The following is a 24,840-nucleotide window of genomic DNA, read 5'->3' as shown; positions in this document are numbered from 1 at the left end:
AAGATCATGACTAATCTGATTCTGGCCTCAACTCCACTTTCCTATCTTCCATTGATACACTTTGAGTTGCTTGTCATTTGGAAAAAAAGTACAAGTGAGGGCTAGGGGTTACTTCAGAGAAGTTTACAGGTATCCACAAATGTTTGTTTAGAAGAATGTTGATTTTATTAATTGTGTTTAATTCTTCAATAATAATTCTTCCATAACGACGAATAATGTAATTTTAAGCAGCTCAGAATCCAAACAAACTTAACTTATTTCACTAATTGAGGTACACCTATGACTGTGATCTCCATGCATGTCCTTAATGGGAAAGATGAGAATTTGGTAGAGAAATCCAGTGCCCACTTCCTAATTTATACTAACTCCTACTTGCCATCATCTCTGTCCTCCCTGGTCTACTTCAACTTTTAGTGCATGATTCTATTAACTGAGAATTGTCACCATCTTTTCATGGCTCTGGCTCCTGCTTATCTTTGACCTGCAGTCCTAAAACTTTCTCATGAGGTTTCTGCCTTTTTGGCTTAGATTCTGTTTTTTTGACCAAACAAACCTGAAGTACTGTATAATTATAAATTATTGTTGTTTAGGGTGGCACGGTGGCTTAGTGGTTAGCACTGCTGCCTCACAGCACCAGAGACCTGGGTTCGATTCCAGACTTGGGCGACTGTCTGTGTTGAGTTTGCACATTCTCCCTGTGTCTGTGTAGGTTTCCTCTGGGTGCTCCAGTTTCCTCCCACAGTCCAAAGATGTGCAGGTCAGGTGAATTGGCCATGCTAAATTGCCCACGGTGTTAGGTGCATTAGTCAGAGGGAAGTGGGTCTGGGTGGGTTACTCTTCAGAGAGTCAGTGTGGACTTGTTGGGCCAAAGGGCCTGTTTTCATACTGTAGGGGAATCTCCCACGCTCTAAAGAAAAAAGTCGAGGCTTGTCCAGCCATTGACCATTGAGTCCAGGCAACATCCTTGTAAATTTCTTATGCACTATTTCCAGTTTAATAACATCCTTCCCATAGCAAGGTGACCAAAACTGAACGTAGTACTCCAAGTGCTGCTTCAGCAAAATCCTGTACAACTACAACACACTTCTATGCTCAGTGCCTTGACTGATGAAGGCCAGTGTGCCAAAAGCCTTCTTCACAGCCCTGTCTACCTATGACTCCACTTTCAGAGGACTGTGAACTTGAACTCCAAGATCGCTCTGTTCCACTACACTCCTTAAGACCCTACTATTCACCATGAAACCTCTATCTTGATTTGACTTTACAAAATGCACGCCCTCACACTTATCTATTTTAAACTCCATTTGCCATTTCTCCACCCACTTCCCCAGCTGATCAAGGTCTTGCTGCAATTTCTGATCATCTTCCTCACTGTCCACGTTACCACCTATTTTAGTGTCATCTGCAAATTTACTAATCATGCCTTGTACATTCTCATCCAAATCACTGAGATAGATAACAAACAGTAATGGGCCCAGCACCGACCCCTGAGGCACTCCATTAAGTCAGGGCCTCCAGTCTGACAAGTATCCTTCCATTAGGGGCAGCACAGTGGTTCAGTGGTTAGCACTACTGCCTCACAGCACCAGGGTCCCAGGTTCAATTCCAGCCTCTGGTTACTGTGGAGTTTGCACATTCTCCCCATGTCTGCGTGGGTTTCCTCCCAGAGTCTAAAGATGTGCAGGGCAGGTGAATTGGCCATGCTAAATTGTCCATAGAGTTAGGTGCATTAGTCAGAGGGAAATGGGTCTGGGTGGGTTACTCTTCAGAGGGTCAGTGTGGACTTGTTGGGCTGAAGGGACTGTTTCCACACTGTAGGGAATCTTAAAAAAAAGACCTATTACCTCCTGCTTCCTATCATCAAGCCTACTGTGTATCCAATTTACTAGCTCTCCCTGGATGCCTTGCGATCTAACCTTCCAGAGCAGCTTACCATGTGGAAGCTTGTCAAAACCCTTACTTAAATCCATACAGGCGACATGCCCTCATCAAGCTTCCTGGTCACTTCATCAAAGTTCCTGATGAAGGAACAGCGCTCCAAAAGCTTGTGATTTCAGATAAACCTGTTGGACTATAATCAGGTGTTGTGTTACTTCTGACCTTGTCCACCGGGACCTCCACATAATAAAACCATAGGAAATAGGAACAGGAGTAGACCATTCAGCTTCTCGACCCTGCTCCGTCATTCAATGGTATCATGGCTGATCTGGCATTCCTCATGTCCACTCTCCTACCCCCTTCCTTGATTTCCCGACTGATCAAGAATCTATCTATCTCAGGCTTAAATATACACAAGGACTCTGCTCCTACGGTTCTCTGTGGCAAGGTGTTCCAATCCACTGCGAGACTACATTTCTCCTCATCTCAGTCATAAATTATTCTAAGACTCTCCTACGAGGGGAAATATTCTTTCAGCATTTAACCTTTCAAGCCCCTTTAGAATCCTTTGCAGTTCAATGAGATAACCTCTCATTCTTTACTCCAGTGAGTAAAGTCCAACCTGTTTAGCACTTGCTTATGAGACAATCCCTCCATACCAGGGATCATTCTAGTCAATCTTCTCTCAATTGTTTCCCATGAAATAATATCTTTCCTTAAATAAGGAGTCAAAAACTGGTCACAGTGCTCCAGATTGTCAACCAGCACGTTGTACAATTGCAGTAAGACTTCCTATTCTTATATTCAAAGCCCCTTGAAATAGGGTTCTAGATTAGAGTGGTCCTGGAAAAGCACAGCAGTTCAGGCAGCATCCAAGGAGCAGGAAAGTCGACGTTCAGGAATGAAGGACTTTTGCCCAAAATTTTGATTTTCTTGCTCCTTGGATGCTGCCTGAACTGCTGTGCTTTTCCAGCACCACTCTGATCTAGAATCTGGTTTCCAGCATCTGCAGTCATTGTTTTTACCCTTGAAATAAAGACCAATAATCCATTAGTCTTCTGGTTGAGCCTCTGTGCTAGCTTTCTGTGTTTTATGCGTTAGTACCCTCAAGTCCCTTGTGTTGCAGCTTTCTGCAGTTTTTCTCCTTTTAAGTAGTATTCCGTTCTACAATGAATAACTTCATATTTTCCCACATTATACTCTATTTGCCCATTTAACCTATCAATATCTCACTGTAAATTGTTTGTATCCCTTTCACAACCTGTCTTTCCACATATTTTAATGAATTTATTTCGTGACTGTTTTGTGTTTGTGACCCCGGATTCTGGTCTTCTTTGAAAGTAAAATCATCTTCTCTACGTTTGTTTTGATAAACAAAACAATTTCATGTTTATAATTTCAAAACGCTGTTCAAGTCACTTCTTAGTTGCCTAACTCAGTGGTAGAACTTTACAGCTGAGATAGATCATCATGGGCATATATAGGTCAGACAGAGTAAGAACACCGTCCCTAAAGGTCATTTTCCAATGTTTTTTTAAATGAAAATTGATGATGATTATCATGGTCATCACTTACAGAGACATGCTTTCAAAAACATTTTTCAAAATTTACATTTCACCAGCTGCCTTGACTGGATTTGAACCCTGGGACATTAGCCTGGGCTTCTGGGTTACCACTGTCTCCCCTTAAACTGGTAACTTATAACTGGTTTATGGTAACTTGTTGCTTTTATACTGTAAGGCCTATTTATAAAGCTGAAGATCTGCTCTATTTCATTAACTGCTTTCTCAACTTGCCTATCACCTGCAATTGTGATTTGTGCAAATACACCTTCCAGTCTCTCTGATTCTACAAGCCCTTGAAGATTTATGTACAGTTTAGAAATACAAAACTCATTTGCTTTCTATTCATCTAAACTATTAAAAAAATGTATTGTTTCCCTGTGCTTCCAAAATAATTACTTCACAGTATGTGGATCAGCCACCTACCTGCCAACTTATGTTCCCGTCAGAGTTTCACAGTTATGCCACCATTTGACATTCAAATTTGTTACAGTATTAGCAAATTTTGCAATTATTTCCCACAACCCTGGATCTTGAAACCATGAAATATTAAAGCACAGGAATTCAGCCAATTAAGTCTGGACCACTTTTTGGAAGAGACCCCCTGCATTGTTCTTTTCCCATATCACTGCTGTTTGAATCTGTTTCCACTGGGCACCCAGACAGTGCATTACAAATTCACTTATGTCGCTTCTTGCCTTTTTCCCCATCACTTTAAATCTGTCTCTTTTGTTTTACTGATTTAAGCATTTGAAATAATTTCTACAGGTCATTCTGGTATAATGTGTGTTTTGTTAACACTATTTGTCTATAACACGATTGACGAATAATGGATGTTGTTTGGATAATACAAACTTTCTACTGAACGGGCATTGCGATATTCTGTTGCATTCTTCTGCAGGGTGATTTTCCGTAGCACGAGGTTGCTGAGGGAGGCAACTGTCATGTTACAGCAGAACAGCCTATATATTGTCTAAAACCCTTATTGTATTAAACCTCCTCTTGACTTCCTTTCTAAGCAGGGCAACCTGAGCTTCTCTAGTCTCTCCACATTAACTGTGGAGCTATGTTTTTAAGTCTTCTTTGAAGCTTTACCAAAGGCTTTCCATTCGTCTGGTGATCAGAATTGGTCATAGTGTTCCTCCTTGAGTGGAGCTCGTGTGTTTATACTGGGTTAACTTATTCCTGACCTTTGTATTCTGTTTGTTATTTATAAAGTCTGGGAGCTGATGTACTCCATTCAACTGACTGATTTATTAACCTTTCAAAACTTTGTATGCTGTCTCTCTTTGTGTTGTATTCATTCTAAAACTTTCCGGTTAGTACATTTTGTCTGATACTTCCTGCCAAAATGTATCCATCTCACACTGAATTTTGTCTGTCATGTACCCACCCTTCTCATCAGTCCGCCAACATGTTTTCACAGTCTATTATGGTCTTTCTTGGTTTTTGCTATACTTTCAAATTTGTTATCACCTATAGGTTCTGAAATGATGCTGTATATCTCTCAGTCACGAATATGTGTGAAATGTGAAACAGAACCCGGGGGGCTTCACTTGTGTATATGAGTAGTTCAGGATATTCCAGCAGTTCAGCTTCTAATGAATAAGCACTCACTCTCACACCGTGCCTCTTAATTCTGAGAAATTTCCTTTATCATACATTGATTTATATCCTTTATAAGTTTTCGTGTTCATCTGGTCATATTACATTTCAATCTGACTTTTGTTGTATTCTAAATCTGTAACGCTTTATAATTGTGACTCATGTTGTCAACAGATCGAGAATGGTGGCACTTGGCATAATCCAGAAGCACCAGAGGATTATGGGACTGAAAAGGATAAATCATATTGCCCATTCTTTCTGAAGACTGGATCCTGCAGATTTGGTGATAGGTGAGAAAAGTATTGAAATCTGAATGTATCTAGGCTTCCAGAGTATCTATCTCTTTGTTCAAAGCACGCTTACTGCCTGTTAAATATACAATTTGCCACCCAGGTGAAGATTTGCTTTCCTTTCACGGCCATTCCAGTGATGTCTGCAGATTAGAAAAGGTTCTCTTGAAGCATTCCTAGGATGAATGGCTTAACCTTTGAGAAAAGGTTTAACAATTGGGTTGTGATCATTACAAAAGATTCTGAAGGGACCTGACATCATGAAGATGATTCTTTTCGTGGGGAAGGCCAGATCTAGGAGAGACAGCTTCAGATTAAAACAGATTTTAAAATATATGGAAGGAGAATATTTTTGAGAGAGGTTAGACTGTAGAATTCTCCTCCCAGAAGCAGTTGAGATGTCTCAAGGCTGAGTCAGGTTTTTGATTGACAAGGAAGTCTAGGGGCAGAGGGGAAAGTGAGTTGAGACCACAACCAGGTCTGCAATGGTCTTGTTGGCTGGTCAAATGCCATACTCCTGGACCTGAGTCCTGCGCCCAATGGACCTGAAAGGCACGATTCCTGAAATGACATTGTTTGTTTTCATCCAGAGGTTTGGATCAATCTGATGTACTATGATAGGAACACTGATTATTGTATGTGCTGTATCTCTCACTGGTGTTGTCTTTACCAATGGTCATAGAGTCATAGAGATGTACAGCATGGAAACAGACCCTTCGGTCCAAACCCGTCCATGCTGACCAGATATCCCAACCCAATCTAGTCCCACCTGCCAGCATCTGACCCATATCCCTCCAAACCCTTCCTATTCATATACCCATCCAAATGCCTCTTAAATGTTGGAATTGTACCAGCCTCCACCACATCCTCTGGCAGCTCATTCCATACACGTACCACTCTCTGCGTGAAAAAGTTGCCCCTTAGGTCTCTTTCATATCTTTCCACTCTCACCCTAAACCTATGTCCTCTAGTTCTGGACTCCCCAACCCCAGGGAAAAGACTTTGTGTATTTATCCTATCCATGCCCCTCATAATTTTGTAAACCTCTATAAGGTCACCAATGCTCGAGGGAAACAGGCCCAGCCTGTTCAGCCTCTCCCTGTAGCTCAGATCCTCCAACCCTGGCAACATCCTTGTAAATCTTTTCTGAACCCTTTCAAGTTTCACAACATCTTTCCGATAGGAAGGAGACCAGCATTGCATGTAATATTCCAACAGTGGCCTAACCAATGTCCTGTACAACTGCAACATGACCTCCCAGCTCCTGTACTCAATACTCTGACCAGTAAAGGAAAGCATATCAAACGCCTTCTTCATTATCGTATCTACCTGGGACTCCACTTTCAAGGAGTTATGAACCTGGACTCCAAGGTCCCTTTGTTCAGCAACACTCCCTAACACCTTACCATTAAGTGTATAAGTCCTGCTAAGATTTGCTTTCCCAAAATGCAGCACCTCGCATTTATCTGAATTAAACTCCATCTGCCACTTCTCAGCCCATTGGCCCATCTGGTCCAGATCCTGTTGTAATCTGAGGTAACCCTCTTCGCTGTCCACTACACCTCCAATTTTGGTGTCATCTGCAAACTTACTAACTGTACCTCTTATGCTCGCATCCAAATCATTTATGTAAATGACAAAAAATAGAGGGCCCAGCACCGATCCTTGTGGCACTCCACTGGTCACAGTCTGAAAAACAACCCTCCACCACCACCCTCTGTATTCTACCTTTGAGCCAGTTCTGTATCCAAATGGCTAGTTCTCCCTGTATTCCATGAGATATAGAGCTGAAAATGTGTTGCTGGAAAAGCGCAGCAGGTCAGGCAGCATCCAGCGAACAGGAGAATCGACGTTTCGGGCATTAGCCCTTCTTCAGGAATTCCTGAAGAAGGGCTTATGCCCGAAACGTCGATTCTCCTGTTCCCTGGATGCTGCCTGACCTGCTGCGCTGTTCCAGCAACACATTTTCAGCTCTGATCTCCAGCATCTACAGACCTCACTTTCTCCTTCCATGAGATATAACCTTGCTAATCAGTCTCCCATGGGGAACCCTGTCGAACGCCTTACTGAATTCCAGCAACACATTTTCAGCTCTATATCTCATGGAATACAGGGAGAACTAGCCATTTGGATACAGAACTGGCTCAAAGGTAGAATACAGAGGGTGGTGGTGGAGGGTTGTTTTTCGGGGGGGGGTGGTTCTGTGTCTGGGTGGAATGCTCTTCGGGGGTTGGCGAAGACTAGATGGATCAAACAGCCTCTATCTGCACTGTAGGGATTCTATGATTCTATACTGGCATGGATAGAAGACTAGTTGGCTAACAAGGAACAGGCATCAGGCATAAATGAATCTTTTCCAGCTTGCCAATATGTAATTAGTGGCATGCCTCAATGCTGCTACCTCAATTTTATATAGAATCACAGAATCCCTACAGTGTGCCATCAGGACATTCAGCCCATTGAGTCAACACCGACTCTCCAAAGAGCATCCCACCCGACTTTCCTGCCTACCCTATAACCCTGCAATCCCATCGCTAATCCACCTAGCATGCACATTCCTGGACACCATGTTCAGGAATTCCTGAAGAAGGGCTAATGCCCGAAACGTCGATTCTCCTGTTCCCTAGATGCTGCCTGACCTGCTGCGCTTTTCCAGCAACACATTTCCATCTCTGATCTCCAGCATCTGCAGACCTCACTTTTACCACCCCGCCCACCAACCATATCCCCATAATTCCACATTTCCCATGTACTAACCCATCTAGCATGCAGTATGGGGCAATGTAGCTTGGCCAATCCACCCAACCAGCACACCTTTGGACTGTGGGAGGAAACTGGAGCACCCAGAGGAAACCTGCACAGACCACGGGGAGAATTTGCAAACTCCATACAGACAGTCGCCCACTGAGCCACTGTACCACCTATGTACAATATATTACTGGTTTCCCTTTATCCACAGTATATGTTGCCTGAAAAGATGTTGCAATTTGTCATACATGTCTAGCTTAACTCACTAGCAAGCTGGACACATCTTCTATATGGAATACCAGAAGGCTGTTGACAGTGAACTGTGGCAGCCTGTAAGTTACTTCTTCACGAATGGGTCAAGGCTGATTGAGGAGTTGGTCAAAGTGCTCGTCTCTCATTCTAGAACTGGGGCTTTTTCTGTAAGTAGTGATGACCTGGCTGCACCAAGGATTGATGATGAACTGGTTGTAGAGCATCACAGAATCTAAGTACGTTCTGATTCAGCCAAGTGTCCGGTATCTCTTTGAACTACAATCTTGGAAGTTTTTATATCAATTTTGAGCCTTGGGAGAAGCTAAGCAATTAAAAAAATGATGCAGCCTTCTTTAAAAATAAGTGCTTATCGGAGGCAGAGAGAAAACCAGTTGAGGAAATCCCAAGCCGGCTACCCTTCCAAAACTCCATCGTCTGCAACTTCCGGTCTTAGTTGCAGCAGAATCTGGATTTTTTTGGGAACAGTTCAGTCACTTATCTACCCACTGGAGCCATACCCAGCACCCAGGTGATGAATATGGTCACCTTTGCTTCAAAGGGGAAACAAAATAAAAGATTGAGAGTGTGAATCCAGTGAGACTTTTTTTCTGGAACAGGGAATCCAGATCATTGGGGCACAAACTTCAAAGGATAGCCAATCCATTGAGGAATAAAATCACCATTCTCTCTCTCATGGAAGAGAGTGGAAATCTAGAACTCTTTCCTAATGGAATGTGGACTCTGGGATCATTCAAAGCTTTCAGGAGTAAAATCAACAGATTATTAGGTAAGGAAAATGAGGGAGATGGAACAAGGGCTCAAGTACAAATGGGGTCAAATACAGATCATTGTGACAGTCTTGAGGGCCTGAATGAACTCCACCTGTTGCTAGGTATATTTGCATGTATTCTGTAATCTAAATTGCCGTACCAACCATAAAAATAACATGCCTACTGGGGTTCACTTGTCTAATGATGACACAGACCAATTCATCATGTAGTGCTAACTGTCATTTTAAAGTAGCAGATAGCTGGGTCAGACACCACTAGTTTGGAACTGGAAATTCTTTGGTAATTCTCGCTATTATCCTTAACTGTCTTTGTATAACAGAACAACTGTGGATTTATTTCGTACAGATGTTCCCGTAAACATGTCTACCCAGCATCAAGTCAGACCCTTCTTATCCGAGCCATGTTCATTACCTTCGGTATGGAGGAGAGTAGGCGTGATGACTATGACACAGATTCTGGGCTGGAGCACAGTGAAGAGGACATTTACCAGCAGTTTGTGGAATTCTATGAGGATGTACTACCTGAATTTAAGAGCATTGGGAAAGTGATACAATTTAAGGTACTTTATAAATTCATTTATGATACATATTATAAAGAATTTACAGTTGGAAATATCCGGATATTTCTGCTTAGAATAAGCTGTTTTATTTTGTCATATCAGCATATCTTCCAGTTTTTTCTCCCCTAAACATTTATTTCCCTTCCCCTTCAAGTATATTGTTGCTACTTCCTTCAGTTAGTTTAACACCATTCTGAGTCAAAAATATTCTGCCAGAATTTTATTGGTTTTATTAGTCACCATCTTACTTTTATGGCCCCTAATTTCAGATCCCCACCCCTTTGGAAACATCATTCTATGCCTAACCTGCTCAAATTCAACGTTTTGTACAACTGAAGAGAGACAGTTACCAGGCTAATCTGTGATGGATTCGACACAAATTGAATGTGCAATCCCAGTGTAATGAATGTGTAATCCCAGTGCTATGAATGTGTAATCCCAGTGCTAATGCAATTGTCTTTCACATTAAATTATAGTGTGTTTCGGCAACTCTTATTTGCTGTAACAAGCTATATGTTTGTAAGTATTCTACCCATATGTAAGAGTCCAGAACTAGAGGACATAGGTTTAGGGTGAGAGGGGAAAGAAATAAAAGAGACCTAAGGGGCAACTTTTTCACACAGAGGTGCCAGAATGAGCTACCAGAGGAAGTGGTAGAGACTTGTACAATTGCAACATTTAAGAGGCATTTGGATGGGTATATGAATAGGAAGGGTTTGGAGGGCCAGGTGCTGGCAGGTGGGATTAGATTGGGTTGGGATATCTGGTTGGCATGGACGGGTTGGACCGAAGGGTCTGTTTCCATGCTGTACATCTCTATGACTCTGTGACTCTATGTAAACTTCTGTCACAATCCCTTTGGAGTCTAATAACTTTCAAAATGAAATGTATTTACCAGTAACTAATGGTAGTAACCAAAGGTCCACATTTTACTTAACAGGCAACTAATACACCAAACTAAAGGAAAGCTACATTAACTAATACAATCAATATGCAGATTACCACTCTTTTCCTTACAAATAAAAAGCAATACAGGAGCAGATCCTCCAGGATTCTCACCTCTCATTTCTCCTTAACACCTCAGGTCAAAACAACCAGAACCTTTTGAAAGTCATTCCACTCAGCACCTCCCAAAGTCTTCAGCTCCAGTTTTTACCAGTAGGGTCACTCTGTCCCAACCGAATTTGCCCAAGCATCCTGTTTGGTTGTTAACTCTAACAGGGAGAAAGTGAGGATTGCAGATGCTGGAGGTCAGAGTCAAAAAGTGTGGTGCTGGAAAAGCACAGCTGGTCAGGCTGCATCCGAGGAGCAGGAGAGTCGACGTTTCGAGCATAAGGTAACGAAGAGCTTATGCTTGAAACGTCGAGTCTCCTGTTCCTCGGATGCTGCCTGACCAGATTTTCTCTTCCAACCAGATCTCTCAGAGCAGGGGTGTTTCCAGAGTTCTCAGTTTCACTTGATATTTTAAAACACAACCCTCTCAGAAAGTCCAGCTTCATAACACAGACTTCTTTTGCCATTTGGAGTTATACACCTGGATCAAATAATGCCAGGTTTTAATATTAACTATCAATCTTATTCATTTTCCAGGTTAGTTGCAACTATGAGCCACACCTGAGAGGAAATGTATATGTCCAGTACCAAAAGTAAGTCAATTTCTATGTTGTTTCACATTAAGATTAGACTTTGGGATTTATTTAGTGTCTTTTATATCATCAAAAACATCCCAAGACATTTCACAACCAGTAATCTTATTTTGCAGTGTAATCAATAGCAGGTAAGCAATTTCCTTCTAGCAAAGGCCCATCGACAAAACTGAGAAGTCATTGATTGGTTGAGGGATGGGTTCTGGAAGATTTTACAAATAGTGCTGTAGGATCTTTTACATCTATGTATACAAGCAGATGGGACCTTGCTTGTCCAAACCATCTCACCTCAGATCATGCAGCAGTTGCTTATTACAGTACTAGGAGTCCAATCAGGTTTGGTCCAATGATATCTGATTTGGGGCTTTAAACCCTTGAGTTTCTGAACTGTGGTGGGAGCCAGGTTGAGAAACTACAGCTCAGAAAGGCTTTTCTCAAAATGTTTTTAAATTCTTTGAATTGTCTATATGTTATCCCTTTCTTGTGGTCATGTCACACTTCTCTGTTTCACTCATTCCACCCCAATCCTTTTCAGTACTTCTCAGTGATAGAGCTGCATCCACCACTGCGAATCTCACTGTTCCCTCCCTACATGGAGAGTTTGCACCAAGCTGGCCCACTCCCCCCCAAACTTCCATCCCACCATAAGACAGCAGGTTGGCAATGGGAGATGAAGCTTTATATTCTGTGCCTCTTCTGTGTCCTCTATTGATTGAATTACTGTGAACTATGTGTAGATCCCTAAGAAAACTGCTCATTCTTTGCTGCTGCTTTGTTGCTAACAGCCGATTGCTTGTGGTTTATTGCAGAGAGGAGGAATGCCAGCAGGCTTTTGTACTTTTCAATGGGCGTTGGTATGCAGGGAAACAGTTGCAGTGTGAATTTTCACCTGTCAGTCGATGGAAAACAGCAATATGCGGTTTGTTCTCAATATATTTTAAATTTGGTCATTTAATTTCGACGTATTTCTTAGTGTAGCTCATTTGCATGTTTGATAATTGCACATTTGTAATGGTTAGTAAAAGATTAATGAAAAATATTATGCTTTTTGCTATCTGGCTTTCCTTTAACTCTGCCTTGTACTAATATACTGCAGTGTCCTCGGAGAGCAGCTTGCTAGAGATCTTGAATAAGGTTTAAAATAACTTGAAAGTAAGATAGGAATCAGGATGAGAATTTCAAGACTAGGGGGCGTATTTTTAAGGTGAGAGGACAGAGATTTAAAAAAGACATGAGAGGCAATTCTTTCACACAGTGTGGTTCCTGAGGAACTGGTGGAATGGAGTACAGTTACAATGCTTAAAAGATACTTAGATAAGTACATGAAGAGGAAGGTTTGGAGGGATATTGGCATGGATTGGTTGGATCTAAAGGTCTGTTTCTATGCAATATGACTGTATGAGGATGTAAACAAGATGTCACTGCAGTAAGACATTATGAAATATTCGGTGTTTTCAGATAAGGAAATACAGTAAGAACATAGAACATAGAACATAGAAGAATACAGCGCAGTACAGGCCCTTGGGCCCTCGATGTTGCGCCGATCCAAGCCCACCTAAACTACACTAACCCACTATCCTCCATATACCTATCCAATGCCCTCTTAAATGCCCATAAAGAGGGAGAGTCCACCACTGTTACTGGCAGGGCATTCCATGAACTAACGACTCGCTGAGTGAAGAACCTACCCCTAACATCAGTCCTATATCTACCCCCCCTTAATTTAAAGCTATGCCCCCTTGTAATACCCGACTCCATACGCGGGAAAAGGTTCATACTGTCTACCCTATCTAACCCCCTAATCATCTTGTACACCTCAATCAAGTCACCCCTAAACCTTCTTTTCTCTAGTGAAAACAGCCCCAAGTGCCTCAGTCTTTCCTCATACGATTTTCCTTCCATACCAGGCAACATCCTGGTAAACCTCCTCTGCACCCGTTCCAATGCCTCCACATCCTTCCTATAGTATGGCGACCAAAACTGCACACAATATTCCAGATGCGGCCGTACCAGAGTCTTATACAACTGCATCATGACCTCAGGACTCCGGAACTCAATTCCTCTACCAATAAAAGCCAGTACGCCATATGCCTTCCTCACCGCACTATTTACCTGGGTGGCAACTTTCAGAGATCTGTGTACATGGACACCAAGATCCCTCTGTTCATCCACACTACCAAGTATCCGACCATTAGCCCAGTACCCCATCTTTTTGTTATTCTTCCCAAAGTGAATCACCTCGCACTTAGCTACATTGAATTCCATCTGCCACCTTTCTGCCCAGCTCTGCAGCTTCTCTATATCCTGCTGTAACCTGCCACATGCTTCCTCACTGTCAACAACTCCTCCGACTTTCGCATCATCCGCAAACTTGCTCACCCAACCTTCTAACCCCTCTTCCAGGTCATTTATAAAAATGACAAACAGCAATGGTCCCAAAACAGATCCTTGCGGAACACCGCTAGTGACAGCACTCCATGAAGAAACTTTGCCATCAACTACTACCCTCTGTCTTCTTCCATCCAGCCAATTCCTAATCCAAACCTCCAATTCACCCTCAATGCCATATCTCCGTATTTTCTGCAGTAACCTACCATGGGGAACCTTATCAAACGCCTTACTAAAATCCATATATACCACATCTACCGCTTTCCCCTCATCAACCTCCTTCGTCACCTTTTCAAAGAATTCAATAAGGTTTGTGAGGCACGACTTGCCCTTCACAAAACCATGCTGACTATCCTTGATCACATTATTCCTATCCAGATGTGCATAAATCCTATCCCTTACAATTCTCTCTAAGACTTTGCCCACAACAGAAGTGAGACTCACCGGCCTATAGTTACTAGGGCTATCCCTACTCCCCTTTTTGAACAAGGGAACCACATTTGCTATCCTCCAGTCTTCTGGGACTACTCCTGTAGACAAAGAGGACATAAAAATCAAGGCCAATGGCTCTGCAATCTCCTCCCTTGCTTCCCAGAGAATCCTAGGATAAATGCCATCAGGCCCAGGGGACTTATCAATTTTCACCTTTTCCAGGATTTCCAACACCTCTTCTCTACATACCTCAAAGCCATCCATTCTACTTATTTGTGACACAGTATTCTCATCTACAACAATGCCCTGTTCCTGAGTAAATACTGAAGAAAAGTATTCATTCAGTGTCTCCCCAATCTCTTCCGCCTCCACACGCAACTTCCCACTACTATCCTTGACTGGACCTATTCCTACCCTAGTCATTCTTTTATTCCTAACATACCTATAGAAAGCCTTAGGGTTTTCCCTAATCCTATCGACTAAGGACCTTTCATGTCCCCTCCTTGCTGCTTTTAGCTCTCTCTTCAGGTCCTTCCTGGCTACCCTATAACTCTCAATCGCCCCAATTGAACCTTCACGTCTCATCTTGAGATAGGCCGCCCTCTTCCATTTAACAAGGGATTCCAATTCCTTATTAAACCACGGCTCCCTCGCACGACCCTTTCCTTCCTGCCTGACAGGTACATAATTATCAAGGACACTCAATAGTTGCCCCTTGAACAAGTTCCACATATCCTTTACACTCTTGCCTTGGAGTCTACTTTTCCAAGCCACACATCCTAAGTCATGCCTCACCGCATCATAATTTCCCTTACCCCAACTATAACTCTTGCCCTGTAGTACACACTTATCCCTCTCCATCACGAGTGTAAAAATCACCGAATTATGGTCACTATCCCCAAAGTGCTCATCTACCTTTAATTCTAACACCTGGCCTGGTTCGTTACCCAGAACCAAATCCAGTATGGCCTCACCTCTTGTTGGCCTGTCTACATATTGTGTCAGGAAACTCTCCTGCACACATTGAACAAACACTGACCCATCTAACGAACTTGAGCTATAGCTTTCCCAATCAATATCAGGAAAGTTAAAGTCCCCCATAACAACCACCCTATTACTGTCACTCATCTCCTGAATCACCTTCCCAATCCTTTCTTCAATGATTCTAGGACTATTAGGAGGCCTGTAAAAGACTCCCAACAGGGTGACCTCACCTTTCCTATTCCTAACCTCAGCCCAAACTACCTCAGATGGCAAGTCCTCATCCATCGTCCTTTCCACCGCTGTAATACTATCTTTGACAAGCAATGCCACACCTCCCCCTCTTTTACCCCCACCTCTGACCCTACTAAAACATTTAAATCCCGGAACCTGCAACAGCCAATCCTGTCCCTGTTCTAGCCATGTCTCCGTAATAGCCACAACATCGAAGTCCCAGGTACCAACCCACGCTGCAAGTTCACCTACCTTATTTCGTATACTTCTTGCATTGAAGTATACACACTTCAAGCCACTTCCCTGTTTACAGGCACCCTCCTTGGAAATTGATGCCATGTTCCTCACCTCCCTACACTCCAGGCCCTGCACCCTGAAGCTACAATCTGGGTTCCCATGCCCCTGCCGAGTTAGTTTAAACCCCCCCCAAGAGCACTAGCAAACCTCCCCCCAAGGATACTGGTTCCCCTCAGGTTCAGGTGTAGACCATCCTGTTTATAGAGGTCCCACCGTCCCCAGAAAGAACCCCAGTTATCCAAAAACTGGAACCCCTCCCTCCTGCACCATCCCTGAAGCCACGCATTTAAGTGTTCTCTCTCCCTATTCCTCGAATCTCTATCACGTGGCACGGGTAACAAACCAGAGACAACAACTCTGTTTGTTCTAACTCCGAGCTTCCAACCTAGCTCCCTGAAAGCCTGTCTAACATCCTCAGCACTCCTCCTACCTATGTCGTTGGTGCCAATGTGGACCACGACTTCGGGTTGCTCCCCCTCCCCCTCCAGGACCCGGAAAACACGATCAGAGACATCACGTACCCTTGCACCTGGGAGGCAACATACCAAACGTGAGTCTCTCTCGTTCCCACAAAACCGCCTATCTGTGCCCCTAACTATCGAGTCCCCAATTACTACTGCTCTGCTCTTCTTCACCCCTCCCTTCTGAGTAACGGGGACAGGCTCCGTGCCAGAGACCTGAGCCCCGTTACTTACCCCTGGTAAGTCATCCCCCCCACAAGTATCCAAAACGGTATACTTGTTCTTGAGGGGAATGGCCGCAGGAGGTCCCTGCACTGGCTGCTTCCTCCCAGTCCCCCTCACTGTAACCCATCTATCTGCCATCTTTGGAGTTACTACTTCCCTATAACTCTGATCTATGACCCCCTCTGCCTCCCGAATGATCCGAAGTTCATCCAACTCCAGCTCCAGTTCCCTAACACGGTCTTGGAGGAGCTGGAGATGGGTGCACTTCCTGCAAGTGTAATCGGCAGGGACGTCGATGGCATCCCTCACCTCATACATGTTGCAGGAGGAACATTGCACTGCCTTCACTGCCATCCCTCTAAAGCTAACTATTTAAAAAAAACTGTCTAAATAACAAGCAAAATTCAGCACTTACCTACTTGCCACAACAGATGTTATTATTAGGTTAGAGGAGGAGGGCGGGTGGGAGGCACTACCCGTGTAGTGCCTCGGGTTTCTCTCCTTCACGCTTTTAAAGGGTGAAAAAACCTACCCAGCTAAGTTTACACTAACTGCTTCCGGGTCTCAGCTGCCCCTCTGCTTGCCGTCACTTCCTCTGCTGCTCCCAGGTCTAATTCAGGTTCAGAGTATGGATATAAATGCACTGTGGGAAGTAAGATGGATGTGCTGTATTTATGAGCAGTAATGGTATTATGATGTTGCACAGTAATGGGGATTTGGTTCAGAAAGGAACAGAACTGAGTACTAAATGTCCCAGGTTTAAAGCAAGTTCCAAGTTTATAACATTACAGAGCAGTACAGGCCCTTCGGCCCTCAATGTTGCACTGACCTGTGGAACCAATCTGAAGCCCATTGAGTCTACTGCTGTTTGAAGTTATCCATGAGAAAAAGGGTATAAGATAGCAATATTGATTAAGAAAATAATTAGTATGTTGGAGGGAGAGAAGAGGGTAAAGGGACGGTCACTGGCTGGTCCCTGTCAGTGCATCTTGCCCTAGAAATACACTGCAAACTTGCAAGTGCAAGAATAAAGCCTGCACCAACCAAAGAAATCCAGAACATGCCTCTGAGGTAGCCCAATCCTGGGACGCAGGATTAAAGATCACATTGCAGGATGGTCATGGGAAGTCCGGGATGGTTGGTCATCCTGGTAAGAGGGACAATACAAAATAAAAGTCCAATTCTGAAAAGATTGTGGGTATATATGCACAAACCATTCAAGGTTGAGTGAATGTTTAAGTCAGCACGCAAGGTCCTTGGCCTCATAAATAGTTTCATAATGATCAAAGCAATAAAGTAATGTTAAACCTATACAATTCCATGGTTGAGCCTCAGTTGTAGCATTGCAACCAATTCTAAGCACCACAGTTTTGGAAGGATGTGCATTGTCTGTTAGATTGGAAGACTAGAGAAGGTTGTGAGGTGACTTAGGGCAGTAAAATGTAGGAGCAGAAATGGGCCATTTATACAATGGAGTCTGTACTGCCATTTGGTATGATCCTGGCTGATCTGATATTCCTCACCTCCACTTTCCTACCTTTTCCCCATAATCCTTGATTCTCTTACTGATTAAAAATGTCTCTCTCAGCCTTGACATACCTAATGACCAAGATTCTACATTCCCTGCAGTAAAAAATTCCATGGATTCACTCCCCTCTGAGACAAATAATTCCATATCTCTGTCTTAAATGGGTGACCGACCTTTGTTCTGAAATTATGCCCTCTGGTCCTAGATTTTCCTACAAGGGGAAAATCTTTCCACACCTTCCGTGTCCAGTCCCTAAGAATCTTGTACATTTCAATAAGGTTGCCTCTCATTCTGTAGACTCAGTGAATACAGAGCCAACCTACTCAACCTCTGTTCATAAGCCAATCCCTCCATACCTGGGATCAGCCAAGTGAACCTTCTCTGGACTGTCTCCAATGCCAATATAGACAGGCAGGAGGTTGGAAGTACACAGCAAGCCAGGCAGCATCATGAGGTGCAGAAGTCGACATTTCGGGTGTAACCGTTCTCCCTTAGAATAAGGGAACTAAACTGTTCACATTATTTTAGCTGTGGTCTGACTAATGGATTGTACTGTTTTAGCAAGACCTTCCTATTTTCATAGTCTGTACCATTTCCCTTCTCTGTTACAAAGGAGGCAGTAATGTAATGGTAATATCACTGGATGAGTAATCCAGAACCCCAGGCTAGTGCTCTGGACAAAGGGCTCATGCCACCATGGCAGATGGTGCTATTTAAATTCAGTAAAAATCTGGAATTAAATGGTGTCGTACAAGCCAATCTGTACTAATATCTTCCAGGGAAGGAAATCTGAGCCTGGCCTACACTTGATTCCACACCCATAGCAATGTGGTTAATTTTCAACTGCAATAAATACTCTGCCATTACCTGGTTCACCATTACCAATTCCCCCGCCTCATTTCCTGTGTTAACTTTGGCCTGTCTCTTCCTATTTATATATTTGAAAGAAGCTTTTGTGTCTGTCTTGACAATTTACAAGTTTATCTTCACAATTTATCTTCTCCATGTTTCTCTTTCAACTTAATGATGTCCTTAACTTCTCTGGGTTAACCAAGGTTGGCTTCTTAGAATTCTTCTTTCTTGCTGGGGTATATCTTTCTTGGAAAGCCATGAGCAAATTTCTTAAATGTCTGTAATTGTTCCTCAATTGTCTTTACGACTGAGTCCACTCCATCTAAGTCTGCCCTTATTCTGTCCTTATTTAAGCTTAACACAGTTGTTCTGACCAAATTTCTTCCCACTCAAGCTGAATGCTGAACTCTACCACATTAAGAGTCATACAGCACAGAAACTGGCCCTTCGGCCCACCGTGTCTGTGCCAGCCAACAAACACCAAACAACACTAATCCAATTTGGCTGCATTCAGGCCATAGTCTACTCTGACCTGGCATTTTAAATATTTATCCAGATGTTTCTTAAATGTTGTGAGAGTACTTGTCTCCACCACTGCCTCAGACAGCATGTTCCATATTTCTACCACCCTCTGGGTGGAAAAGTGGTTAGCACTGCCACCTCACAATGCCAGGGACCCAGGTTCAATTCCACCCTCAAGCAACATGTTCCATATTTCTACCACCCTCAAATCTCATCAAAATCACTTACGTCTCTCCTTAAACATCCAGACAACATCCTGGTGAATCTCCCCTGCAGCGTCTCCAGTGCAACTAAGTCCTTCCAATAGTGCAGTGACCAGAACCGCACACAGTGGCCCAACCAGTGTTTTATAAAGTTGTGAAAAGGCTTTCCTGCTCATTTATTCTACACCTCAGCTAATGAAGGTAAACATCCCATATGCCTTCTTCACTACCTGTGCTGACACCATCAGGGATCCATGGACTTGTACACCGAGGTGCCCTCAATGTGTATATCCTTCCCTTAACATACCTCCCACAGTGCATCACATTGCACTTGTAAGGGTCAAATTCCATCAGCCATTGCTGTATCCAAATTACCAGTTGACCAATATCAGATTGTAGCCGGAGACCATACTCCTCAGAATCAACAACACCCACCAATTTTTGTGTCATTTGCAAACTTACTAATTACACTTCTACATTCATATCCAAGTTGTTCATGTAAATAGCAGATAGCAAGGGTCCCTGCACAGATCCCTGTGGTACACCTGTGGCCACAGGCTTCCAAACACAAAAACAACTCTCCTCCATCACCCTTTGTCTTCTGTTTGCAAGTCAATTTGAGGTCCCGTTTGTCAACTTGCCTTGGATTCCATGGGCTTTTACTGTTTGGACCATTCTTCCATTTGAAGCCTTGTCAAATACCTTACTGAAGTCCATTTAAACATCATCAATTGGGGCAAGACAGTGGCTCAGTGGTTAGCACTGCTGCCTCACAATGCAAGGGTTCAATTCCACCCTCTCTGTGGAGTTTGTACGTTCTCCCCGTTTCTGCATGGATTTCCTCCGGGTGCTCCGGTTTACTCCCACAGTCGAAAGATGTGCAGTTTAAATGGATTGGCAGTGCTAAATTGGCCGTCGTGTCCAAGGATGTGCAGGCTAGGTGGGTTAGTCATAGGAAATGCAGGGTTACATGGTTAGAGTATAGGGCTGGGTCTAGGTGGGATGCTGTTCAGGGGTTGGTGTGGACTTGATGGGCCAAATGGCCTACTTCCACACTGTAGGGATTCTATAGCCTCATCAATGAATTTAGTCACCTTTTCAAAAAACTCAATTAAACAGACAGGATCTCCCTCTAACACATCTGTGCTGACTATCCCTGATACCTTTTCACGTTTTAATTAATACTGTTCCTTAGATATTATTTTTTTCCCTAATACTTTGCCTCCCACTGCTGTCAGACTATCTGCTGTGTAATTACTGGCTTATCCCTACTGCCCTTCTTGAACCAAGGAATTACATTTGCTGTCCTCCAGTCATCTGGCACTTCACCTGTGGCAAGCGAAGTATTAAATATCTTTGCCAAGCCTCAGCAATCTTCTCCCTTGCCTCCCATAGCAGCCTGGAATACATCTCATCAGATCCTGGGAAGTTATGCACACTAAAACATCTAACACCTCCTTCCTTATTAATTTTAACATGTTCTAGAACGTCACCATGCCAACTGAAATCACCCCTCTACTCTACAATGCTTTTCTCCTCTGAACACAGATAAGAAATATTCATTTATGACCCTAGCCACATCCTCTGGTTCTACGCACAGGTTGCCTCTTTTGTCTCTAATAGTCGCACACTTTACCTGGTAATCCTCTTATTCGTAATATACTTTTAAAAAGCCTTGGCGTTTTCCTTGATCCCATTTGTCAAAGATATTGAAATTAGCTTTCCCTCGGTTTCAACACTATCTTATCCCTTTGCATAATGAATTTGAAACTTACTTAGTTGTGGTCACTACCCACAAAATGCTCGTTCACAGAAGTGTCAACATTTGAGCAGCTTCATTCCCTAGGGTTAGGACTAGCGCTGCTCTAACTCCAGTAGGACTACCTACAAACTGGTACATAAAGCTCTCTGGGATGCACTTTAAAAATTCCACCCAGTCCTATTGTCTTACATTTTCTGTAATTTGCCCACATACCTGCTGTTCTACCTCTCTCTGACTGTTGGGAAGCCTGTAGTAGAATACTGGCCAAGTAATCACCCCTCTTTTATTTCCAAGCTCAACCTAGATGGCCTCATTTGAGGATCCTTCTAGAACATCATCCCTCATTACTGCCGTGATGGTTTCCTTTTATCAAAAATGCAATGCCCCCATGTTTCTTTCATCCATTGTGCCTGAAACTTCTTTAGCCTGGAAAGGTGAGCTGCTAGACTTGCCTTTCCTTCAACTATGTCTCAGTGATTACAGCAATATCATATTATTATCAGCGTATTCTGACCAGTGCTTTAAGTTCATCTGCCTTGCCAGTCAACATCCTTGCATATGCTCACTGTTTGCTATGGGATCTTTTATTTTGACATCATTTCTTAAACCTGTTTCATTATGCATCGCCAGATCTCTGCTCGGATCCGCAATATCTTGTTCTTGGGAGTTGTCGCAAATACACTACGAATTCTATGCATTCGCCAATCTGACTATCCCAATCTACATGAAGATTAAAGTCTCCCATGATAATGTACTATCATTTTGACATGACCTGTCTCCTGATTTATTCTGTCCCACCGGATAGCTAATGTTAGGGGGCTTCTGTACTTTTACCAGTGCCGTCTTCCCTTTTTTCTTTATAACCTCCATGCAGAAGATTCTACATCTTCTGATCCAAGATTATTTCTTGCTATCGTTCTTATTCCATCGTGTACTAATACCCTTTCCTTTGTTCCTGTCCTTCCCAAACTGTTGATTCAAGTATTCTATTGTCTATTATAGAGCTCTCAAGGATAGTGGAATCAAGGGTTATGGAGATAAGGCAGGAACAGGATATTGATTGAGGATGCTGAAAATGTGTTGCTGGAAAAGCACAGCAGGTCAGGCAGCATCCAATGAACAGGAGAATCGACGTTTCGGGCATAAGCCTTTCTTCAGGAATGAGGACTGATTGAGGATGATCAGCCATGATCATAATGAATGGTGGTGCAGGCTCGAAGGGCAGAATGGCCTACTCCTGCACCTATTGTCTATTGTTCAAAATTAGGAAGGTTTAGGATAGAACAGATGGTGAGAAACTGTTCCTATCAGTGCAAGAATAGAGAACTAGAGGATACAGACTAAAGGTGGTTGGTTCTTTCATCAAAGGAGATATGAGGAAAAGTGTTTTTAATAGAATGAGTGGATAGGATCTGGGATGCATTACCTGAGGATGTGATGTTGGCAGGGTCCAGGAAAAAGGTCTGAAAATGAGTTGTTCTCAGAGAGTTGGCATAGACTAGACAGCTTGAATGGCTATAATCCAAAATTTGCTTCATTTTATAAATCTATAATCCAAATTAGCTTCATTGAATCTGCTTATCTCTCTGGCCCACTTGAGTTAATGGACATAAGTCTCTAGTCTGTTTGTAAGAGATTTCAATTTCACAATATGGAATCAGTTTGTTGCTAGCTGAATGGCATTGGGAGCCAGTAACCTTTTGTAAAGGTTTTATTAACTATGTTAACAGGACTCTACGAAAGACGCAAATGTCCCAGAGGAAAACACTGCAATTTTCTTCATGTGTTCAGGAATCCTAACAACGAGTTTTGGGAGGCTGACAGAGACCTTTACATATCACCAGATAGAACTAAATCCTATTCTAGTAAATACTTTGAGAGGCGTGAAAGAATGAGCTATCGTCACGATTACCACGGTCGATCCAGGAGGCGGTACAGCTGTAGTCCAGACAAGACACATAGAAGGTCTGGAGAGTCAGAAAGGAAACGAAAGCGAAGCAGGAGCAGAGAGAGGCGACGCTTGCAGAGGTCCAGGAGTAAGAGTCAGGACAGAAAAAGGTCACGAAGCAGAGAGAGGTACCGCAGAAGCCAGAGTAAAGAAAGACGTAAATCACAGAGGTCTCGAAGCAGGAGTGAAGAGAAGAGGAGGTCAAGAAGCAGAGATGGAAGTAGGTGCAGGTCAAGGAGCAGAAGTGAAGAACGATCACTGAGCAGGAGTAAATCTAGATCCAGAAGTCGAAGTAAAAGGAGAAGCAGAGACCGGTCTGGCAGCAGGGGCTTGGGGACAGAGCGCTCACGATCCAGGAGTAGAAGCCCTCTTGGATGGAATAGGAAAAGGAAGAGGGAGTCTGAAAACAAGGACAAAAAAAGCAAAAAGAGAGCAAAGAAAGAAAAGAAAGCCAAGAGCAAGGCTGATGGTAAATCGAAAGGCTCCAAAGCAAAGAGGCAGGATGACGAGCACAGGAACTCTCCAGTTAGTCCAGTAGAGAAGGATGCACAAGTCCCAGCACACAGTCCTGAAGCACGAGGCCTCTCCACTTCTCCAAGTGTGAAGAGCTCAGCAAGTGATTTCACAGTGCCTGCCAAACTAGAAGAGACTGTGGAAACAGAACCTGTAAATCAGTGAAGGTAACTTTTTTTTAAAACAGGTATGTAGTTGCTTAGTAATAAAGACCTCTAGTATCTGTGAGAAGAGAATATGGCTGGAGCTTTTTTGTCTTGCACTCAGCAGGCCAGATATTTTGGTGTTTTTGCTCTGTCCTATTGAGTGGAACAGAAAAGGCTTTCATGTCTCTCCTTACAGGTGTTGGGTAAAATGCTCTGTTGCTGTTCATATTGAGGCAATTGGGATCTGGCAGAGGGTGCAAGGAGGTTCAGGAAACATGGGGTTTACACCGATATGGAGATCGGGTGATAATATCGATGGGATTTGAACATCACTGAAGGGGTTACAGGCTTCAGTGGGACTGACAGACTCAGTGAGTGAAGCGGCATTGTGTTGGATGGTGGGGTACACATTGGCAGAAATGGTGTGTGGGAGTGACAGAGGGGAGCAGTCAGTGAAGAGTGACCTTGGGAACATGTCAACTAATAGTGAAAAACTGTTACCACTGAGTGGGTGTATAACAAGAATGCAAGAACCAGGTTTCTCATTGAAATGAATGGTTAAAAAATGAATCCCAAAAAGCTTATGCCATAAATGCATGTAAAACAGAATTGGATGGTACTTAATGGTGTGGAAGGTATGGCTTCCACAATGAAGCTCAACTGCTCTTTCAATGGATCAACAGACCACCTCCTGTTGACTGTAAATAGCTTTTCAATTTTGCAAGAAAAGTGAATTGCTTAATGATAGGAGAAAGTGTGGACTGCAGATGCTGGAGATCAGAGTCGAGAGTTTGGTGCTGGAAAAACACAGCAGGTCAGGCAGCATCCGAGGAACAGGAGAATCTATGTTCCTGATTGGATTCCTGATGAAGGGCTTATACCGGAATCATTTCAACTCTGGAGAAAAGAGATTCTAACTGTCAACCCTATCTATGCCTCCCATAATTTTATAAACTTCTATCAAGTCTCCTCTCAGCCTGTGCTGCTTCAGAGAAAACAACCTGAGTTTGTCCAGCC

General features: G+C 43.2%; 1 protein-coding gene across 3 annotated transcripts in view; it reads left to right on the top strand.

Moving 5' to 3' along the window:
- The window catches only part of zrsr2 (zinc finger (CCCH type), RNA-binding motif and serine/arginine rich 2), a 46,043-nt gene that overhangs the window by 18,555 nt on the left and 2,648 nt on the right, over nt 1-24,840 (top strand). Inside the window, exons 7-11 of one of the 3 annotated variants that reach the window (XM_043694460.2) lie at nt 5,220-5,335; nt 9,472-9,685; nt 11,276-11,331; nt 12,141-12,250; nt 22,947-23,844. In XM_043694460.2, coding sequence (XP_043550395.1) covers nt 5,220-5,335; nt 9,472-9,685; nt 11,276-11,331; nt 12,141-12,250; nt 22,947-23,842 — 1,392 coding nt within the window. In that variant the 3' untranslated portion in view covers nt 23,843-23,844. Of the gene's footprint in view, nt 1-5,219; nt 5,336-9,471; nt 9,686-11,275; nt 11,332-12,140; nt 12,251-22,946; nt 23,865-24,840 lie in introns of all 3 variants that reach the window. The other 2 variants (XM_087993163.1, XM_087993164.1) reach the window with 2 other exon arrangements.

Source organism: Chiloscyllium plagiosum, unplaced genomic scaffold (assembly GCF_037043375.1).
Source record: "Chiloscyllium plagiosum isolate Xiang-an unplaced genomic scaffold, Cpla_swu_hap1 HiC_scaffold_12, whole genome shotgun sequence".
NCBI lineage: Eukaryota > Metazoa > Chordata > Chondrichthyes > Orectolobiformes > Hemiscylliidae > Chiloscyllium > Chiloscyllium plagiosum.
Note: the sequence above shows the minus strand (reverse complement) of the source record. Positions and strands in the feature narration are given on the sequence as shown.